General features: G+C 38.6%; 3 protein-coding genes across 3 annotated transcripts; 2 read left to right on the top strand and 1 right to left on the bottom strand.

The window, feature by feature from the left end:
- Window positions 1–487: 487 nt before the first annotated feature.
- On the bottom strand, window positions 488–3,319 carry mrps18b (mitochondrial ribosomal protein S18B). Its single transcript, XM_087787422.1, has 7 exons — window positions 2,973–3,319; window positions 1,671–1,836; window positions 1,493–1,590; window positions 1,318–1,386; window positions 1,188–1,254; window positions 955–1,014; window positions 488–714 (listed from the first exon to the last, which is right to left on the bottom strand). The coding sequence occupies exons 1-7, from the start codon at window positions 3,051–3,053 to the stop codon at window positions 524–526; spliced, it is 732 nt and encodes a 243-aa protein (XP_087643548.1). The 5' UTR covers window positions 3,054–3,319; the 3' UTR covers window positions 488–523.
- A 763-nt stretch (window positions 3,320–4,082) lies between these two features.
- ppp1r10 (protein phosphatase 1, regulatory subunit 10) lies at window positions 4,083–15,027 on the top strand. Its single transcript, XM_087787421.1, has 18 exons — window positions 4,083–4,398; window positions 6,183–6,291; window positions 6,372–6,458; window positions 6,857–6,992; window positions 7,083–7,134; window positions 7,216–7,305; window positions 7,399–7,521; window positions 8,922–9,027; window positions 10,786–10,889; window positions 10,956–11,077; window positions 11,177–11,327; window positions 11,413–11,556; window positions 11,654–11,900; window positions 11,970–12,045; window positions 12,644–12,850; window positions 12,933–13,050; window positions 13,122–13,469; window positions 14,244–15,027. The coding sequence occupies exons 2-18, from the start codon at window positions 6,185–6,187 to the stop codon at window positions 14,384–14,386; spliced, it is 2,361 nt and encodes a 786-aa protein (XP_087643547.1). The 5' UTR covers window positions 4,083–4,398; window positions 6,183–6,184; the 3' UTR covers window positions 14,387–15,027.
- A 3,355-nt stretch (window positions 15,028–18,382) lies between these two features.
- On the top strand, window positions 18,383–20,296 carry LOC148084339 (anterior gradient protein 2 homolog). Its single transcript, XM_087785904.1, has 8 exons — window positions 18,383–18,456; window positions 18,706–18,837; window positions 18,899–18,962; window positions 19,026–19,078; window positions 19,271–19,347; window positions 19,552–19,615; window positions 19,993–20,076; window positions 20,152–20,296. The coding sequence occupies exons 2-8, from the start codon at window positions 18,729–18,731 to the stop codon at window positions 20,199–20,201; spliced, it is 501 nt and encodes a 166-aa protein (XP_087642030.1). The 5' UTR covers window positions 18,383–18,456; window positions 18,706–18,728; the 3' UTR covers window positions 20,202–20,296.

Genomic DNA, 20,296 nt, shown 5'->3' with positions numbered 1-20,296 from the left:
GTGGCCAAAAACAAAGCAATTACATTTTGAAAAATGATTTTAACTTTGTGTCAGTTTTAACAAACCTAAGCTAATTTAAATGTATTGTTTATAAAGTAATCCATTTTGACTCCCACAGATGATCCTACAGACAGGGTTGATATGTAGCAGCAGAAGTAGAATACAAGATAGGACAATAGTGAGACCTGCCGTGGTGCATGTTTCAGAGATCGTAGCTCTGACACAAAGACAGGTTTTTATTGTGGGTGAAGAAACCAGATGTAGGAATGTTTATCAGATCCGACTGGGAAAGTTTAGACATACATTAAGGAGAAACGGGCAACATATTGTAAATGCAAGGGAAAGAAGCGAAAGACAAGTAACAATGAAGGACACACAAGAAAGTTGAAGAGTTTGAGGCCGACTTGACCTCAGGATTGAAGCACTTCTAAAGCAACACACCTCTGAATGGATGCATTTAAAACAGAAATACAACAACAGAGACAGATCAAGATCCACCTTTTATTTGTAACATCAATACATTTTACTTGAGATATGGTTTGTACAACTTCTTGACTCTGGCCAGCTCCGTTTCATCTGCTTTTAACGGACCATACCAATCGTACCAGGTTTCTCCTGACAGTGATGCAGGTTGGGTGAAGCCCACTGCATCATGGGAGTTGGTGTAGACCTCTCCTGTGTAGTCCACATATCTGATTTGAAAGGGAAGAAGACCTGAAATGACAAGCCAGGACACAAATATCAGCTTTGAGATGAACAAGAATGATTAAACAAGCAGTCTGGAGAGAATGACGCTTGATACAACTAAAAATGGGTGCTTAGGGGAAAACACATTTTGTTTACTTAAGCAACACCACCGAGTCAAATACCTTTCTAAAAATCCCTTAAATAAGCATAATATGGGGCTTTTGCGAAGTGTGTAAAAAGTGTAGGAGCAGAAAATGAAACACCTACCATGGTCTTTTGCCGTATTAATAGCCTGGTCGAGCCGCTTCTGTTGCTTTACACAGACACCTGAAACACCATATTGACTTTTTTATATAGTCCCAAACATTAATCACATTTCCTAGCGCACATCATGTCTTCACCACAATTTCATTTTACTTCACAGTGTTTTCAATTTTGCTTCATATGATCTTTGTCCGTCATATTTATGCTCAGGAAAGTGTTGCACAGAGAGGACTCACCAGTATGTGTGGCTTCATAGACCATTCCCGAGTGAGGACTGATGAACTGCTGCAACAACTTCACATTCTGTAACGACGACACATGTCCATGTCAGTGTTTAAAGGCGAGGAGAAAGAGTTTTGGACTCACCTGAAAATGGATGATGATGTTGTGATCGCGACATATTGGGCAGGGGTTTCCACAGGCCTTCCCCCCTCTCTGAGTAAACGACATGCCATGAGTGGAAAGATCAAATCACACTTGTATTACAGCCACTTTCTAAATATTCTTGATATTTTAATATTGACTGATTTATGCTTATTACAATGCAGGTCTTTCGCGACTTCTGTGGGGGAATCCCTCCTTTGTGATTTCTACGGTAACCGGTCCAAACAGGATTGGTTCCATAACGTTCGATATACTCTGGTGATAGACAAAATAGTTACTCATATGAAATATCAAGGACTACATTAAAATACATTCCTTCCTCGTTTCTCACACACCTTCGCTCTCCAGGTACAGCCATGGTTCGTCGATATATTGAGAGACTTTGACTTTAACTTCAACTTCATCTTCATCAGCCTCGGTAACAGCCTGGCAGAATGGACGACTTGGAGGAGCACAGAGAGGAGGTAGCCATGCTCTGGACGTGACTCTGTATAGACACAACTGAAGATGCAAGGACAGCGATTGCACAGATTATTGTCTGATTTAAGAACTTTGAAGGACTCCTATTAGCCACTAAAACAGCAGGTTAAAATGATGATCTCTTCAGGGAGACTTTGCATTATTACATCTAAAATGTTGACAAAATATCAAAGACAGGATATTATCTTAAAATCCTTTCATCGTTGTATTTTCCAAGTCTATACAATCTATTAAAGCTGCTGTATCAAAGCAAGACGCCTTTTCAACACATATTAAAGGGACATCCACATCAAGGACAATAAACGGCCAATGACATAAAAGTCAAAACAAAGTAGCAGTACTTTAACAGTAGATGACTGGGTTCGTTCAGGGCTCCAATGGGAAGTTACATCAAAGAGCAGTAAACGGAACCACATGACCTCCTGAATTCTATATTCAAGTTCAGTGCTGTGCAGTGTTCGGGGTGAAATGCACATTGAGTTGTACCCTGCAAATAAATATCATTTGTTTGTGAGCTAAGGAGGGTGTCACACAGTAACACAGCATTATCATGGTAACTCTTATTTTATCTGTTCTCTACAGCTATTTTACGTTTGTTTGTCATGTTTAAAATAGTCGATTATTGTGCATTATTTACTAATATAATATGACTCGTAATCCTATGTTGTAATGTACATATGTTCTTGCAAATCGAAGCAATAATGTGGCATAAAGTGTTTCTTAAGACCTTTAATAAGGTTGTTATAGCAACCAAAGAGACAAATACAATGTCCTTGTGGCATGAAGCAAGCATTGACTGACCGTGAAGTTAATATTTATAAAGAGCGTTTATGTTGAGATATTTGCCATCAGTATTGCTATAAATGTTTTCATGTTTGATGCATTGTGTATATATTTATGTCCCTTTTAGATTCCACTTGTATTTGAGTAATTACTTTGCTTTTCAATTATTTTATGTAATTTGGATGATATAGTAGAAATTTAAGCAGCTTGTACATAGTGTACGATATGTTATCCCCATCACTCCCGAAGCATGGATGGATATGAACTTAACATCAACAATTACAGGCAAGGACGACATTTTAATCGAATCATGAGTTAATAATTCATAAAAGCGACCAAAACTATATAAACAAGGTAGATCCTACAACACATACCTGTGATGGTCGTAGCGGGTAGAATATAGAAGGTGACAAGCGATGTAGAAGCCTAGCAATATGTCTCATGGAGGTAGCCATTTTGCTGAAGCTCGTCCGTCGCTGGGGTTAAAGGTTAAGATGTATGTGCGACTCAGAAGATATATTCTGGAAACGTTTAAAAGAACAAACGGTGTTTTTTTGTTTTGTTATGAATTAAAACACCTATTATATTAGATAAAACTATTGATCAGATGACCTTAACCCCACATATAAACTACGTCATGATCTTATATTGTCAAAAAACGACACCGTCACTTAACAGTTCGGCGCAGATCGCTAAAATGATCGGATTAAAATATAAATAAAATAGCAATTTAGAAGTAATTTTTAAATGTACAATAATTTAAAAAGGGTGGGGCGGAGGTTAACTGTTATGAAACGCATTGCTTTTTACATGTCATGTGATTGACCGCAAAGATGTATGGGAATTGAAGTCCTGAGTGGTTTACTTCGAAATATACCTCCTTTCACCCTGAATAAGCCACTAAACGTGTCTCGTAGTTTAAGACGTAACAAGTCATATATATATGTAGGCATGACATAAATCGAGGATTTGAATCTTAAGTTTACAATCCTTCATAATACAACCAGATGAGTTGTTCAGTCCACATGGCAATGGTGTCTGACATTCACCATTTTTGAAAAGATTAAAACCACCAAATACGTGCCTTGGCAAGACGTATTGGGGTTTGGGGGTTATTTGGCTGTTTTGTACTATGCGAGTTAAATCGAAATAGTGCTTTGTGCTAACTTGGTCATTCGAATATCATAGAAATTATTCCCCAAAAGCATATCGTCGCCATTTTGTCCTTGTAAAACAAAGACAGGTCGTTGTGGCGCCATTTTGTAGCATCAAGAACACGAGGGGTGTTACGCGTATGACGTCTAAAACGTCACTCGTATAAGAGCCCCCTCCCTTCGAGTTGAGCTCATTCCCGGATTTGGTCAGAGGTAAGTGAAGTCTGGTTGATTGAAGAGCATTTCTAGAGGCTTTTTTCGCTTTTAAAGACAACTGAGTTGATTAAGAGCCACAAGAAGCGAAGGTATGGGTAAAGGGTCATAAAAGTCCTAATCTATTGTATGTATTTTTTCTCTTTTCCAGGTATGAATTTCCTTTGCCGAAGACCGAACAACCGTGGACTTCGAACAACTACTTAAACTTTCATTTTTCTTCAAGTATTGGACATTCGATTACTTTTTTTTTTGCCTCCAGTTTCTTCCAACAGGAAAGACTATTTTAGCAGCCCCACCTATATGAAGTCTCTCCAATTTGTATTAAAGCAATCCAGTTTGACGATATGTAGTTAACCATAGATAAACCAAAAAAGTGCCTGAAAAAGTCCATTATAATACACCCGAGACGCCGAGGAGCTGTAGTAACATAGTAAGTTAAATTTGGTGTTAATTAAAAATGGTCTTAAGACCAGGAATGATCGTAGAACAGCCGCCGTAGAGCCATGTTTATTAGTATGAGCTCACACAGAAAGGCGGGCGGAGGCTAAATGCTCCGTCTCTTTTTGTGTGAGACAAAATGGACGAATTGTTTCCCCCACTTACTACTTGAAAGTCGTGTAAAATGAGCAATCTCCTCATAAAGATTGCCACATAAGTGGGTGGTAGGTAATCTTAAAAACGAGCCGGACTTGGGTACAAGGGGGACTGCTTCATGGAATCGCAATCTATACATAAAGATTGCATTATTAGCCCGAGGTCTGTAGTCGTCGTTTTGTAATCGCATATCCGTATTGTATGTGTTCGCAGATCACTCTCAAGATGGCGGCTTCGTTTTTTTTTACTTTGTATGGCGGCGGAGTGTTTGTGTTAAAGTGCTTCTGTGATCTGTCGCGCTGTGTTCTCGAGCCCAGGCTGCTGGTGCGCTGTTGGTTTCATTGTGTTGGCAGAAGGGAGATCTTTGTTTGTGTCGTCGAAGAGGTTAACAGTGGGAGGTCCTAGTGCGGGGAGGAGGGCTGGTCTCTGATCCCGACGCAGCTCAACACAGACGCTTCCAACAGCTGGAGTCTTGTCTTGTTGTATAACCGGAGACCTTAGCCGCCATTTTAGCAAACACTCATCTGTTCAAGCCCCCTTGTTCTGGCCGGTTACCGCGAGTTGTAGTTTGGGGGTTTGTTTCCCCGCTTTAGTATGAATTTACAGGATATAATCTTATTTTTAGGTCATTAGCAGACACGTTGTGCTCTTACCCTGTAAACGGGAACGTTATTTTAATTTGAAAACGGTTGCAATATTCACATGCATTCAGTTTATTTGCAGTGTTGTGGAGGTTCTGATGCTTTAGTAAACAACAGTGAGGCGGGTAAGAGCAAACATTTCACACGTCATGACGAGAAATCATTGGAATTCCATTTTTTTTTTCAAGATTTGAAAATTGCCTTTTTTTTTAACGTTAATATTGGAACATCATTTATATTCACTCCCGCAACGACTTTAAACGGGCAGCGGGGAATTTTTTGTTTTGTTTTGATAATCTGCCATATATACTGAAACATACCATTGAGCCATTATTTAGACTTCTGAACACTTTATAAATCCATTTCAAAAAGCACTAATCATATGGGTAAAAATGGTTTACATTTAATTCATCCTAAATTTGACTTAACTATTTATTATGTAATAGTTGTCACTGCTAATATTATTTTTAGAAATAATTCAATGAATACACCATGCCTAGTTATTGGGATACTTTCAAATACAAAACTATTTGATTAAAAAATTGTCTTAACTAATATAAACTGAGAAATACATGTGTAATATCAGAACATTTTGAGTAAATATGTGTTTTTCAGTTTTTTTGTTACAAATTCACATTCCAGTTTGGCTAAAATACTGAATTTTATCTTTTGGATATTATTTAATTCATAAGCCTATTTTTAATTTATAAAATAACATTTTCATTCTAGTGGTTGGACGTGGGTGTAGTCTTTCAGTGTTGACAGTCTCATAATTTACGTGCCCTTATATTTTCGGTTGATATTATGTTTCATTATAGCTTGGGATCAAAAATGGTAATTTGCCTTCCATGGAGCAGCCCCCTGATACACTTGTTCTCATGTTTTCAAGCTGTTAAAATAAAGATTATTGCATGTTGGAGTAATATAAAAACCCAGCTCCCTTGTTGCCATGTGTTCATGAATTGCATTGTTATTACAGAAATGGCAGGGGGACCGGTGGATCCTAGAGCAATTTTAAATGGCGTGGAGGTTCACCTGGGAAAAGATGGAGAACTCCGTAGCCTGGAAGGAGTTCCAAAGGTTTTCAGGTTAGAGTTGTTCAACTTATATTTTCGTTCAACAAACCACCTGTGATGATAATTAACCTTTTTTTTTTGTCTCCCCACAGCCTGATGAAAGCATCCTCGAAGATGGTCAGTCGATGCATGTACTTGAACATTCTGCTTCAGACAAAGTCCCATGATATTCTTAAAAGGTACACCTCACTGAGTTATTGTGCACCAACACAGATCCAACCTAATATAAAGTCTATAAGGATAAAATATAAAACCATTTGTTGGTTACATTGCATAACCAAAAACTAATAATTAAAACACTTTAACGTGGTTATTAAAAGGAATAAACATGGTTGTGTGTGTGTGTGCGCGTCATTACAAAGATGTTGATTCTATCAGTTGATCTATAAGACATAAATATTACAATAATGCACAGAAAAATGTTGTAGGCAGTAATGTACTTGTTAAGAAAGCATGTTGACGCCATATAAAATCACGACAATGTTTTATCAGCTTGATCCATCTTTGCTGTATTCATTGTGTTGTAGGAAGTTTTCAAGTGACATATCAGCATTAAAATGAATCTTGCTTTCTATAGGTTTATTGTCGTTGGGGGTTATAAGTTACTCAACGCATGGCTTACTTACACCAAATCGACCAACAACACACCTCTGCTGCAGCTCATCCTGCTAACCCTGCAGAAGCTGCCCCTCAAAGTGGACCACCTCAAACAGGTACTCGTTTTGAACTAGAAATGCACTGCAAACGATATTCAAAAAACTATTGTGTTGTTATATGACCTTGTGCTTCTGCCCGACCCACAGAACAACACAGCAAAGTTGGTAAAACAGCTGAGCAAAACTGCTGAAACTGAAGGTTGGTCTTGTTTAAACCTCATGTGATCACATATATTTGTACATGTGTCATGTATTCATCTTCTCCTGTTGTTGCCTTTAGAATTGAGGAAGTTGGCAAAGGTTCTCGTAGATGGTTGGATGGCAACGATCCATTCCCAGAGCGTGACAAGCAGTGCCACTTCCCCTGCTGGTAAGTCTACTTCGACCGTGTTCTTTGTGGATCTTGCATTCATGCATGCATTCATTCATTCATTCATTCATTCATTTATTTGTTTCATCATAGATAAGAAGAAGAAAAAGGAAGACAACAAAATTCCCCTTCGCCCTGTCAAGACTGCAGAGGAGGAGAAGAAGAAGGAGAAGCCTAAAGCTCATGCACCGAGCCACGCAAAGATCCGTTCGATCGGTAAACAATTATTTATTTGAATTCAACATTAGACCTTGTTTTCTAGTGTAGACGAGAAAGTTCCTTTAAATGTTAACCAAAACAGTTATTCCTTCAAGAAACAACAAGCCAATGTGCTTTCTGTCTGTTCGTGTTGTGTGAAAGCAACTTGTTAGTCGCATGAAATTCCCAGACCACATACTTGTTCAATATTAATATGGTCGTTTACGATCCAAATGTGTCAAAGACTAGGAGTATAGACCGTTATTCCTCCCTATAGATGCCTCATGAATGAAAATGTTTCACTGATGAATTACTTTCTTGATAATCTATTAATTTCTGCTCTCTGCTGCCGCTCTGTGTAGAAGGAAATCATTACAGATACCATGTTCCCTGGTTTATGAGCTACTTTCACATTCCATGTTGTCGTGATCTAACCTGCTTTTACAACTGGGGTTGAAACTATGCATCATCAATTAAGTTGTAAATACAGCAGTTTTGTGTAGATGGAATTGTATTTCAAAACAATGATGTGTAGGATTTTATATATATAATATATATATATATATATATATATATATATATATATAATATTAGACTTAGACTGCACTTTATTGATCCCTTTGAGACGACACTCTCAGGGAAATTTCTGTTTTCCAGTAGCACAGAAGGAATAGAGAAAAACCAAAAAGCACACAGAAGAGGACGATAGCATTAAATAACAAAACAGTAACTGAATATAACGACAGTATAAACAAAATAAAAATATAATAAAATAAGCTAAACAAAGTGACTTTACGTTATTTATATATATATATATTTTGAAAAGAAGCATACCCATCTTTTTGTGTACATTAGTTATTAGTAAACACCAAGATGTCAACTTCTTTAAAGGTCTGTAGGAACCTGTCACGGAGAGACACGAGATGCAAAACGGTTCAGCTGTAAGATTTAGTAGTCACTTTTGTAAATCCATTTTAAGGTCAAGTTGACTGTATCTGTGGCAACACCGGGCAAACATTCCTGCGAACAACATGCCATATAGGAACATGCTTTTGATAGTCTAAACTGAGGTCAGCCCTGAAGGAAAGTCTGTCACCCAGTCTCAGCTTTCCGTCCTTGAGGATGAGCTGTGAGTCCCAGTGCTGAAGTGGTTGCTCTCCAGTGTCCAATGAAGACACATTAAACCGATCAAATCTAGTCTTAGTGAAGCTATTCTGGAACTTTAAACCAGTAATGCTCTGTCTAATCTTCATCAAGATTGCCTTTTGGGTGAGTTGCTTTAACTTGGGAACATATCAAAACATCTTGTGGAATATGTAGCATATTATAACAGCGATCGTATTTTCATTGTCTTTTATAGCTTTGTGTTCTTAGACAAATGAGTGCTCAAAATGAAAACGCTTGTTTCTCTGTTGTAGGATTAGAGATGGACACTCCGAACCCTGTTCCGGTAAAGAAGCCTCCGCCCGCTCCACAACTGGGTGACAAATACAACATCAAGCCCCCTGTGCTGAAGAGGTTAAGGTAATGACTTTATTTAAGTGTTTCAAACATTCACACCATCTGTTGCAAACGTTCCTGATTCGTTTAATACAGTGGTATGAAAAAGTTTGGGCACCCCTGTACATTTTCATTATTTTCCTTTATAAATCATTGGTTGTTTGGATACAAAAATCCAGTTAAATATATCTTATAGGAGACAAACACAGTGATATTTGAGAAGTGAAATAAAGTCTATATGATTTACAGAAAGTGTGCAAGAATTATTTAAACAAAATTAGGCATGTGCATACATTTAGGCACCCTTATATCTTATTGATTTTAATACCTTTAGCACTAATTATTGGGACCCAAAATTGGTTTGGTAACCTCAGTGACCCTTGACCTGAAAGGGTATTTAAGGAGGCCAATTGTAAGTGTTTCTCCTCTTTGCATCTTCTCTGAAGAGTGGCAACATGGGAGCCTCAAAACAACTCTCAAATGACCTGAAAACAATGATTGTTCAACATCATGGTTTAGGGGAAGGATATAGAAAGCTATCTCAGAGATTTAAGCTCTCAGTTTCAACTGTGAGGAACATTGTGAGGAAATGTAAAACCACAGGCACAGTTCTAGTTAAGGCCCGGAGTGGCAGACCAAGGGAAATCTCAGATAAACAGAGGCACAGGATGGTGAGAACAGTCACATTCCACCCACAGACCAGCTCCAAAGACCTGCAACATCAACTTGCTGCAGATGGTGTCACTGTGCATCGTTTAATTATACAGCGCACTTTACACAAGGAGATGCTTTATGGAAGAGTAATGCGGAAAAAGCCTTTTCTCTGCACACGCCACAAATGGGGTCGCTTGAGGTTTGTTAAAGCACATTTGGACAAGCCAGCTTCATTTTGGAATAAGGTGCTGTGGACTGATGAAACTAAAATAGAGTTATTTGGGCATAACCAGGCGTTATGCATGGCGGAAAAAGAACACCGCATTCCAAGAAAAGAACTTGCTGCCTACAGTAAAATTTGGTGGTGATTCCATCATGCTGTGGGGCTGTGTGGCCAGTGCAGGGACGGGGGATCTTGTTAAAGTTGAGGGGCGCATGGATTCCTCTCAATATCAGCAGATTCTGGAGAACAATGTCCAGGAATCAGTAACAAAGTTGAAGTTGCGCCGGGGCTGGATCTTTCAACAAGACAATGATCCTAAACACTGCTCAAAATCTACTATGGCGTTCATGCAGAGGAACAAGTATAACGTTCTGGAATGGCCATCTCAGTCCCCAGACCTGAATATTATTGAAAATTTATGGTGTGATTTAAAGTGGGCGGTCCATGCTCGGAAACCATCAAACCTGACTGAACTGGAGAGGATCTGTAAAGAAGAATGGTCCAAAATACCTTCCACCAGAATCCAGACCCTTATTGGAAGCTATAGGAAGCGTTTAGAGACTGTTATTTCTGAAGGAGGAGGATGCACAAAATATTGAGTAATTTTTTTTTGTGATGCCTAAATTTATGCACATGCCTAATTTCGTTTAAATAATTCTTGCACACTTTCTGTAAATAATATAAACTTTATTTCACTTCTCAACTATCACTGTGTTTGTCTCCTATAAGATATATTTAACTGGAATTTTTTATCCAAACAACCAATGATTTATAAAGGAAAATCATGAAAATGTACAGGGGTGCCCAAAATTTTTCATTCTACTGTATGTTCTTTTGCTTACACACAATTTGGTCAGGAACCTATTGTGGTCTGTTATTAACATCAACATTTGTATCTGTAACAGCACCGGCCCGTTTGACATGCCACCCTTGGAGAAGAAATACAAACCTTTAAATATGCCATCCAACTCTGCTAAAGAGATTAAAGTGAAGATCATTCCAGCCCAACGTAAGTGTGAATAAACATCTGCTAGAAGTCACGCAGGAGTGCTAATCGTTTCTCATCGCATTGCAGCCATGGAGTGCACAGGGTTCCTGGATGCTCTGAACTCTGCCCCAGTACCAGGAATCAAGATCAAAAAGAAGAAACCCGGTCCTCCGGGTAGCGTCAAGGCAGTTTCACCCACCACAAATAAGGTAGCGGGGTCTGCTCAGCATGCCTTTTATTTTTGCCTGATTTTTCTTGATTTAAAAAAAAAAAGCCTAACCCAGCTTCTGTTGTCTTCCTCTCTAAAGGGAAATCCGTTTGACATCAAGCAGTCGTACTCCTCCTCTGCCAAACCCTTGTCACCAGAGAGCGGCTCAGCTGCTGCTACTTCTGATGAGAACCAGGAGCCAGATCGACCGGGAACACCAGTGCCCTCCGACGACCAGGAGCCTTCAGAAGGTGAAACTTTGTCTTGGCTTAAACTGAAATATGTCTTGCCCTGGTGACTGACTTCTGACTATTTTTTTCTTCTTGGTTTGTACAGGAAGCAAACCTAACGCTCTGGCAGAACCCAGTGCAGACGAGGAGCGCTTGACCAAAAAGGGCAAGAAAAAGAAGACGGTTCACTGGGCAGAGGAAGAGCAGCTGAAAAATTACTTTTACTTCGATTTGGATGAAACGGAAAGAGGTGAATATTTCCTATAGATTTTACGAAAAGTCGAACAACATATTTTTCTCACTGGAAACAGTCTAATGATAAAATATCGATCTTTATTTCCCTTCAGTCAATGTCAACAAGATCAAGGACTTTGGTGAAGCGGCCAAACGTGAGCTGATGATGGACCGGCAAACCTTTGAGATGGCACGGAGACAGTCGCACGACACCATGGAGGAGAGGGTACCGTTTACTCCACCGCGGCCACTGACGCTGACGGGAAGTCTAGTGATTTTTGGAGCCAACAGCACAGAGAAGCTCACGCAAAGGGACCGTGAGATGGGAATCCTGCAGGAGATCTTCCTCAGTAAAGAAAGGTGAGACCCTGAGACACAGACATTCTGTTTATTCCTCCTCGTGGTATACTGACCTGTTCTTGTCATCAGTGTGCCTGACAGCCCACATGAGCCGGACCCAGAGCCTTATGAACCCATGCCCCCTCGACTCATCCCCCTTGATGAGGCAAGTATTGAATCAATGATCGATATATAGAGCTTGTTGAGATTCTTGCAACATGTGCCTGAAACTTGAGTTGGGGTTTTGTGGTATGAAGGGCACAGATTTTCTCACTAATAGTTATTTATAATATAATGTTATACTATCGGAACAAGGATATATTTGTAGTATTGCCCAAGTACTTTACAAAAATCAGCTTTTAAAAGCTACTGTAGTAGACTGTATCCTCTTGTCCTCAGTCATCATAGAGATCTTGCAGGATTAAATTGTTATAAACTGGAGGATGTGATTTTTTCTGCCATCTAGTGGCTGGAAGTTAAGTCGCAGTCCAACAATGAACAAACGATGGGAATATTTGCAAATTAATGTATCTACACTTCATTAAAATATAAACCATAAAAGAACATTGATAAAAAAATAATCTGATTTGAAATGCAAATGAAATCAATCCAGTGCCGTTGCATATCTATTGTATTTTGAAAAAATAGTGTGGTATTTAAGTGTATCCCTGTTTTCTTACAGCCCTACTAATGGTATTTTGAGTCTGCTCAAGGTCAAATCGGGTCATAAGAGTTCTTTTTTAACGTGTGTTGTTTCCATGCAGGACTCAACAATGCCAGAGGAGAACTATGCTGAGCCCATGGACACCACGGGTCCGCTCGGTCCTAATGAGAGCTCCAAGCTGCCGCCAGTACTCGCTAACTTGATGGGAAACTTGAACAACGGTCCTCGCGGCCCTCAGGACGCCAACAACAGCAACATCTCGGTTCCATCTTCAGTCAATGTACAGGACCTGCTCTCGTCCATCATGGTAAAACTCAGTCCAATGTTGTCTGAATTTTGTTCAGTCACAACCCGCAGCAGCCGTAACAGGTGATTCTTTATGTTTCCAGGGAAGTTCTGGTAACCAGTCGGCAGAAGACCTCATCAAGCAGCCCAACTTCTCAGACAAGATCAAGCAGCTTCTCGGCTCTCTGCAGCAGACCCACAACCAGGCTGGGATGCCTCCAGGTGAGTTCTAATGCACTAGCCCCGGAAATAAAAACCACTGTTTCTTAAACCATCGTCTTGTTTCTCTTCAGTCCATCCAGGTATGATGCCTCACAACCCCGGCATGAACAACATGAACATGCAGATGGCTATGAACAGCGGTTTTCCACCCACCGGCCCGCCACCCCGCTTCACTCACCCGCCGCCACCCCACAACCACGGACCACCCTTCAACGCAGGGGGAGGCGCACGGATGATGGGACCACCGCCGGGTCAGGGACGCGGAGGGGAGAACGGCAACTACTGGGGCGACGACTCCATGCGAGGCGGACCACACAGAGGGGGGCACTTCCACAGAGGAGGCCGAGGCAGAGGAGGAGAGCAGGGCTTCAGAGGCAGAGGACGAGGCGGTCCACGAGGGGGACACAACAACATGAACGGTATGTACTGAAGCTGACACTCGCATGAACATCATCTTATAAGAGGCCAACTTCTTCTGGATTAAGATTAGGCCAGCACACGTTTTTATTGGCTGAGATGATGTACGATTTATTTACACGTGCAATGACGTCATTTTCGGCATGTGTCAAAACGCCCTCCATCACAATGCTGCTACATTTAAGATCACCGCCTGCACCACCTTGTGGTGATATCGCAACATGACATTAACTTTTCCCTAAATACAAGTGCCTCTGTAGAAATGGTTTTAGAATTGTGTTATACAATTGAGAACCAGTAAACAAAATAGTAAAAATAGTGAGACATTTTCGTTTAATAGTTCTTAAAATAAATAATAATAATAATAAATAAAAACAAACTAATGAAAATGTTTTTTTGTTTTTGTTTTTTAATTTACCCAATAAATAAAAGATCAAAGTTATAAATTCCAGGTCTGAAAAATACAACAAAAATAATGTAAGAATAATCAAACAGCCCATCGAAATGAACGATTTTAAAAACATTTCTTGAATTACAACTGAAGAAACCATACCATATGACGCCTGAATCCTGCCTTTGATTCTATTCCGAGTTTATTTTTCTTTACATTGAAAAAACTTTTAGTCCTTCAAAAAGCTGTTTAATAGGCAAACCAAACATCCTCAATATGTCTTGCATCCTTTGTCAATCTTAGTGTTCATGTATTGTCAAAGCAATGTGATTATCCTAAGTGTTGTAATGTAAAGATGTGTAACCGAAGGTTGTCTTTGCTGCAGACATGTCCATGCGTCCAGTCTGTCGCCACTTCATGATGAAGGGAAACTGCAGGTACGAGAGCAACTGTGCTTTCTACCATCCCGGGATAAATGGACCTCCGCTACCTCCTAACCATCCGGCTAACAACCAGCACGGCCACTAAGTGGAAACCTCGCTGGATGTTACGTAAAGGTGCTCGGTCTAAAGCAGACGCTCAGACGGACTGAAGAATGGTGCTGTCGGGTGATGGATGCAACGTTTACCATCCCACCTGATCATGTGAAACATGAAGCCTGAAGATCAATGTGCGTTTTTTTTTTTTCAACCGTTGAGGAAAGTCATTGATTGTGACACGGTGACAGCACTGTGAGCTGTCACTCTTGTGCCTCAGCATAAACTGTAGTGTGCACAACGTTTATCATGCCAACATGACAATCATGAGCTCGATGTGAGAAGTGATGTCGTTTAGAGGGATTTATGACTACAGACTTATCTATGGCCTTGCCCACCTCTGTGTCAATATGAAACCATCTGCCATCAGACAAATCAACTTTTTTTCTGTGAAAAAAATACCTTTGACATCTCTTATGAGACTGTAAGAATGTACTGTTTCTTTTTCTCACCCTCCTGTATTTTTAATTTTGATACATTGTGGAGAGCAGTGCTCCTTTTTAAGAAGTTCAGCTTTTGTCAGTAATGTGGTATTCCTGTTTCCCAACAGAATACACATGCATATTTGGTGGGGTTTGGAGATTTCTTTTTTTTTTTTTTGTACAAAACTGATGAATAAATGATTAAATGTTATTGTTTTTTTAAATTTATTATTCTTCCTTGGCAATGTAATGCACTGATACAATAGTTGGTTTGACTTCCTCTCATCACTACAGTGTAACCTAAAGCCAAATTGCTCGCTATATAGTTAGCTTAGCAAGTGCTCCAATGGTGACTAAAATGACACTTGCAAACACATAACTGCTGTAAAACTAATCTTAACTTAACTCTTAGTATTTTATTGAAAAGTGAAAACTGAGAAATTCAACCTGTTACATAAAAATGAATGCATAAGCGTTCACGAACAAAAGCAGAAAGACGGCTGACCATTAGAACGCCCCATTATTAATGGATTCAAATCCATTGGTTTGAATGGAATGCAAAGAAAACATCGGTAACATGTCTGTCATTGTCATGATCATATTTAGACCTATTAATACTGCATTTCTCCGTTGTAAGGTGGCCAATATAATAATATAAGAACTCACTTATTTGGTGTCTTTTCTCAGATGTAAGGGTTATGTGTTAACTCGTTTTCAAACATGATAATGACATAAAACTATTACATGCAACTGCTCTGCCGTGTTATACCAGGTTGTTGCATCCGTTTGTGCTCAGTGACTGTTTGTTTGTGTGTCGTTTGGAGGAGGGTCACATCCGTGTTGTTAGGGCAGGGCTCACTGCAGCTGCTGAATGTGAAGTGTTTAAACCCAGCCCACAGTTTCAATATTGACCAGAGAACTGTCAACACACCCAGTCAAATGTGAAGAGTGCTGAGGTGTTCTTCCAGCATCCTGCTTCAAAACCAACTACTGTCTCTGGCGGCTCACTCAGATTCTATATCTGACTCACTATTCATTTTAATAAAATAAAGCACATTTTCATTAATAATTGAGATTGATAAACACTAATAAGGTAAACCTCACCTTCTGGTTTTGAATTAATGCATCACTGGATAGAATTACATCTTATAACATGTACTAGGATTGGTCAAACAAAATATAAGTGTGTACGAGTTGATCAATATATATATTCAAAGTAAAGTGTCTGAAGATAATAAAATACCCACACATATACATATATTTATATATTTTTACATAAAAATATCTGTGCCGCAGAAGATTGTATAGTCAAAGGAGCCGCTTTACTGCGAATAATTAAGTTAATTTTATTACACTATATACAATTTATTGGGAATTATTTGTACATTGTTTCTCTACAACCCTGCGTTACATAAAGACCGAGATTCATTGTTTATCATGTATTTGAAGAAATTGTTTATTGACGCCACAGAGAAGAGACGTGACATCTAAACGTGATCCGTCATTTACTGGTTCAGGATTTCATGTCATTTTTGCTATTAGGCCCGGAATTCCTTTCGCGACATTGAGGTAATGCTTTTATTTTGAAAAGACAAACACCTCACTTCCTTCAAGTGTCTGCATGGAACACACACTGGGCTCTACGCAACATTGCTATACAAACAATTGTGCTTCTTTCTTAATTCCGTGTTTTTGTAAAGAGGATTACAAATGTTAGTGAAAGTGGGAAATTAAGATCAGATAAATACTTTATTTTCTTTCAAATGACAAACCTAAAAATAACAAGGACAGTTTAACTTTTTATATATAGAAATGTGTGTTATTTGTGACTCTTTTTATATTATTGTCTGCAAAAGTCTGCTTGTCTATCACTGCTGCCCTTATACTTCTGTATCAACCAAATAAAAATATCTCACTTTTATTGTGAATTACATTAAATTGTTGGTGGTTAATTAAATATATTAACAGAAAATTGGGTTTCTGGTGCTTTCCGCGAGTTTTCATTAAACACAATCGTCAGATTGTCTTCAGAATCGAAGTGTTCATTTGTTTAAGAGCTTTAGTTACAGGATGATTTTTTAAAAACTGAATCTGCATCTGCTGTAGTTCAATGTGTTTCATGGTGTTTTGTGTGCTCACCAGGTATGAACATATTACTTTACTGTGCACCTTTTCTTTTTTAAATGTATTTAAAAAGCTGACTGTTCTGACTTTTATTCAAGTACACAGTGACCTTTTAATCATTTAATATATTCTTCATTAAATTAGAATACCTCGTCCACGCCTGCTAGAAAGTAAGTGAACTTGTAGTTACCTTATTTAAGTAATCGGCAACACTTAAGGTGTTTGAGGAGCAGATACTCTGGATTTGTTTTCCGGCAGCACCTGAGTGTGTGAGCGAGGGAGTCTCCAGGATGTCAGAGAGCTGATTCAGCATTCACAGAAACAAAGCATCCATTCATGACAGCAGGAGAACAGAGAACTACATCATGGCCACATTGTCACCTTTTCTCCTTTCATTTATAGTGTGTATCACATTACCAATAATGATAACTAATAAAATGAGTAAAAGCAAATGATTATTTTATTGAATATTAAAGTTTATATTCAGCTACATTTTGTATGTTCATGGCACTTTATTGTACTAGCACACATGTAGTATAATGTACCAGAGCAGAAGGATAAATAGATGACAAGATATAAATGAAACTAAGACACTTATCTGTAAAAATAGATATATTGCGAGTAAAGAACAGCATTAATGTCAATCTTTCTTCACGATAAGATCAGTAACAATAAGAGAAAAAACCTTGTTAATGGTGAAACTTACACAAATGAGTGTTAAACTTTATCATCACAAAACATAAAACAGCAAAAGTTATAAACTTCAGACGTTACAATGTACGACGACATCACAAACACATCTGGAGCTTTATTGTTTTTATAACTGAAAGTAGAAGAAAACATAAAAAATATAATAAACCTGAGCGAGTTTAGAATCCATGGAAATTTACAATATAAATAATAAGAAGATTTAATAGACATAGTCGAAAATATCCAAAGTAATTTAAAATAATTTTGTCACATAAATGAAAAGAAGAAAAATTAAACAAGATTAAGATAAATAAGAACAACGTTCAGGGATCAGACAAAATAAATTAAGGCAAGTGAGTGAATAAAAATATGGTAAGTTAATGAAAATCTTAAAATAAATTGATATTATTGGGATTGAATAAATTACTGATGACAAATGAAATCTTCAAAAAGATTATGTGAAAAAAAGAAGATCTGCAACATTTAAAGAAGATTAAAATAGTGCATGTGCGTTTCATGGCTAAGAATACCATTAAGTTACTGTAAGAAGAACAGTAACGGATGTAACTTCCACTATATTAATCTGATCCGTTCTTTCAGGATCTGAATTAGAGTAAAAATAATTGTTGATCTTCAAACACTGACGCGCCTTTCACGGAATTGTTTGACCCGGAATTCTTCAGATCTCTAATGGGATGCATGAAGAAAGGGAGGCGGAGTCAGGATTGAACAGGTGCTTAAATAGTCGGCAGGTGAAAGTGAAGATACAGCAGATTCAGGAACTGTGGTCCAGCTCTTCATCCGCTCTCTTTCACTTCAGGAATAGGTGAGACACTTTCACTCTTTTTCACCTGGAGCACATATATGACACACTCACTCCTGGTGTTACTTATTTTCATCTTTCTCTTAAGATTGTTTAAAGATTTTATTGTTCGTAGTTGTGTTTTTATGTTAATAAAATGTAATAAATACAGTGAATGTGTAGCTAAATAGACCAAACATGATGAAAATAATACACTTGCATTTGTGTTTAAACACTTTATCACAGTTTGCTTCATCAATCTTTTCTTCACAGCAAGAACTTGAATCCATTCCAAAATGATCAAGGCTGCTCTGTCTCTGCTCCTGGTGCTCATGGCCGTGTGTGCCACCACCGGCAAATACTTCCCCAAATCCGGAAAGCGTATCCCTCAGACGCTGTCCAGAGGTCAGTGAGGTCATCTTCAGCTGCAGCATCTTTGTGACGCTGACGTGTGATCTCTCACTAGGTTGGGGTGATCAGCTGATCTGGGCCCAGACGTATGAGGAGGCTCTGTACTGGTCCAGGTCCAGGTGAGAAACAGCTCCTCTCTTAGAAAGTGCTGAGAAGTTGAGTGACACGTGGTCTGTGTGCAGGAACAAGCCTCTGATGGTCCTCTTTCACTACGAAGACTGCCCTCACAGTCAAGGTCAGACATCACTTTCTGAATAGAAAATGATTTTAAGCTGCAGAGAAAGCGTGAATAAGTTAAATAACTGCTTGCATCATGTCCATGACTAGAACATAACTTTGAAAACTGGAAGAAAAAAAACATGACTAGAAAGTCTGTTCAGCTGTGTTTGTTGTTGACTTGAATGTTAAACATGTTTTTTTGCTGCAGCTCTGAAGAAAGTGTTTTCTGAGGACAACGAGCTGCAGAAGATTGTGGATGAAGATTTTATTGCCATCAACCTGGTGGTACGTTCTTTCTTCTGCTCATTTCAACACCAAAAAACAATCAAAAGAATTTATGTTAGAGTGAAACATGTTGTGAAGTGAACAGTCTGTCAATGATTATCATTGATCAGCAATATATAGAAAAGCTTTATGTTTTCTGGTGTATGACATGAATGTCGAAATATTAATGGTTTAATGATTTCATGACTTATCTTTGACCGACAGTATGAAACTACCGACAAACATTTGTCTCCTGATGGTCAGTACGTTCCCAGGATCATTTTCGTTGGTAAGACATTTTTCTTTCTATTTCTTAACAATATCATTCATAAATAATTGAGGTGATTTTTCATTTTAACAAAAAAAGAACAACACTTTTATCTTAACAGTGCTGCAATAATCTGTGTTTTCTCTATCATCCTAAAATATCAGCTTGTAACAGTTAGTTAGTTAGTTAAATACTGTGTATTTTGAAAGTATATAAATTAAAAGAAGATGCAATAATGACCACAATATATCTATATTTCTGTTGTTTTCTGTCCTAGGTTTAGTTTTAGTTACACTTTCATGCAAACTAACAAACCATAGCTTCATGGATGCAAACTTGCTTCAGCCTGGACTGGTTCAGTCGGGAATGTTTCTCTGACCCAGTTTGTCTCTCTTCAGACCCAGCTATGACTGTCAGGGCTGACATTGTGGGTCGCTATGCCAACCGGATGTACGCCTACGAACCCACTGACGTCAAACTCTGTAAGTGACACAAGATACAAGTGAAGTTTTTGGGTTTACGGCACTTTCTAACAAGTTGGTCTCTCTGTCTCCCAGTGATCAGCAACATGCAGAAGGCGAAGAAACTGCTCAAGTCTGAGCTGTGAACTGACTCGTGATCCACAACCATCTGGTCTTCACCACTCTTGTTATTTCTGTTCCTGTCAAGTGTCTTTTAAATAAATAAAAATGGTTATTCCTA

This window comes from Callionymus lyra, chromosome 3 (genome assembly GCF_982586985.1).
Source record: "Callionymus lyra chromosome 3, fCalLyr1.hap1.1, whole genome shotgun sequence".
NCBI classification, from domain to species: domain Eukaryota; kingdom Metazoa; phylum Chordata; class Actinopteri; order Syngnathiformes; family Callionymidae; genus Callionymus; species Callionymus lyra.
Note: the sequence above shows the minus strand (reverse complement) of the source record. Positions and strands in the feature narration are given on the sequence as shown.

Coding starts and splice junctions, on each gene's coding strand:
- mrps18b (XM_087787422.1), bottom strand. CDS start 3,053: ATGGCTACCTCCATGAGACATATTGCTAGGCTTCTACATCGCTTGTCA. Junction 1,387..1,492: donor AGTCGCGAAAGACCTGCATT/GTAATAAGCATA, acceptor TCGTTTACTCAG/AGAGGGGGGAAGGCCTGTGG. Junction 1,015..1,187: donor CTATGAAGCCACACATACTG/GTGAGTCCTCTC, acceptor ATGGTGTTTCAG/GTGTCTGTGTAAAGCAACAG.
- ppp1r10 (XM_087787421.1), top strand. CDS start 6,185: ATGGCAGGGGGACCGGTGGATCCTAGAGCAATTTTAAATGGCGTGGAG. Junction 7,306..7,398: donor CAGTGCCACTTCCCCTGCTG/GTAAGTCTACTT, acceptor GTTTCATCATAG/ATAAGAAGAAGAAAAAGGAA. Junction 13,051..13,121: donor CCAGGCTGGGATGCCTCCAG/GTGAGTTCTAAT, acceptor GTTTCTCTTCAG/TCCATCCAGGTATGATGCCT.
- LOC148084339 (XM_087785904.1), top strand. CDS start 18,729: ATGATCAAGGCTGCTCTGTCTCTGCTCCTGGTGCTCATGGCCGTGTGT. Junction 18,838..18,898: donor CCCTCAGACGCTGTCCAGAG/GTCAGTGAGGTC, acceptor ATCTCTCACTAG/GTTGGGGTGATCAGCTGATC. Junction 20,077..20,151: donor ACCCACTGACGTCAAACTCT/GTAAGTGACACA, acceptor TCTGTCTCCCAG/TGATCAGCAACATGCAGAAG.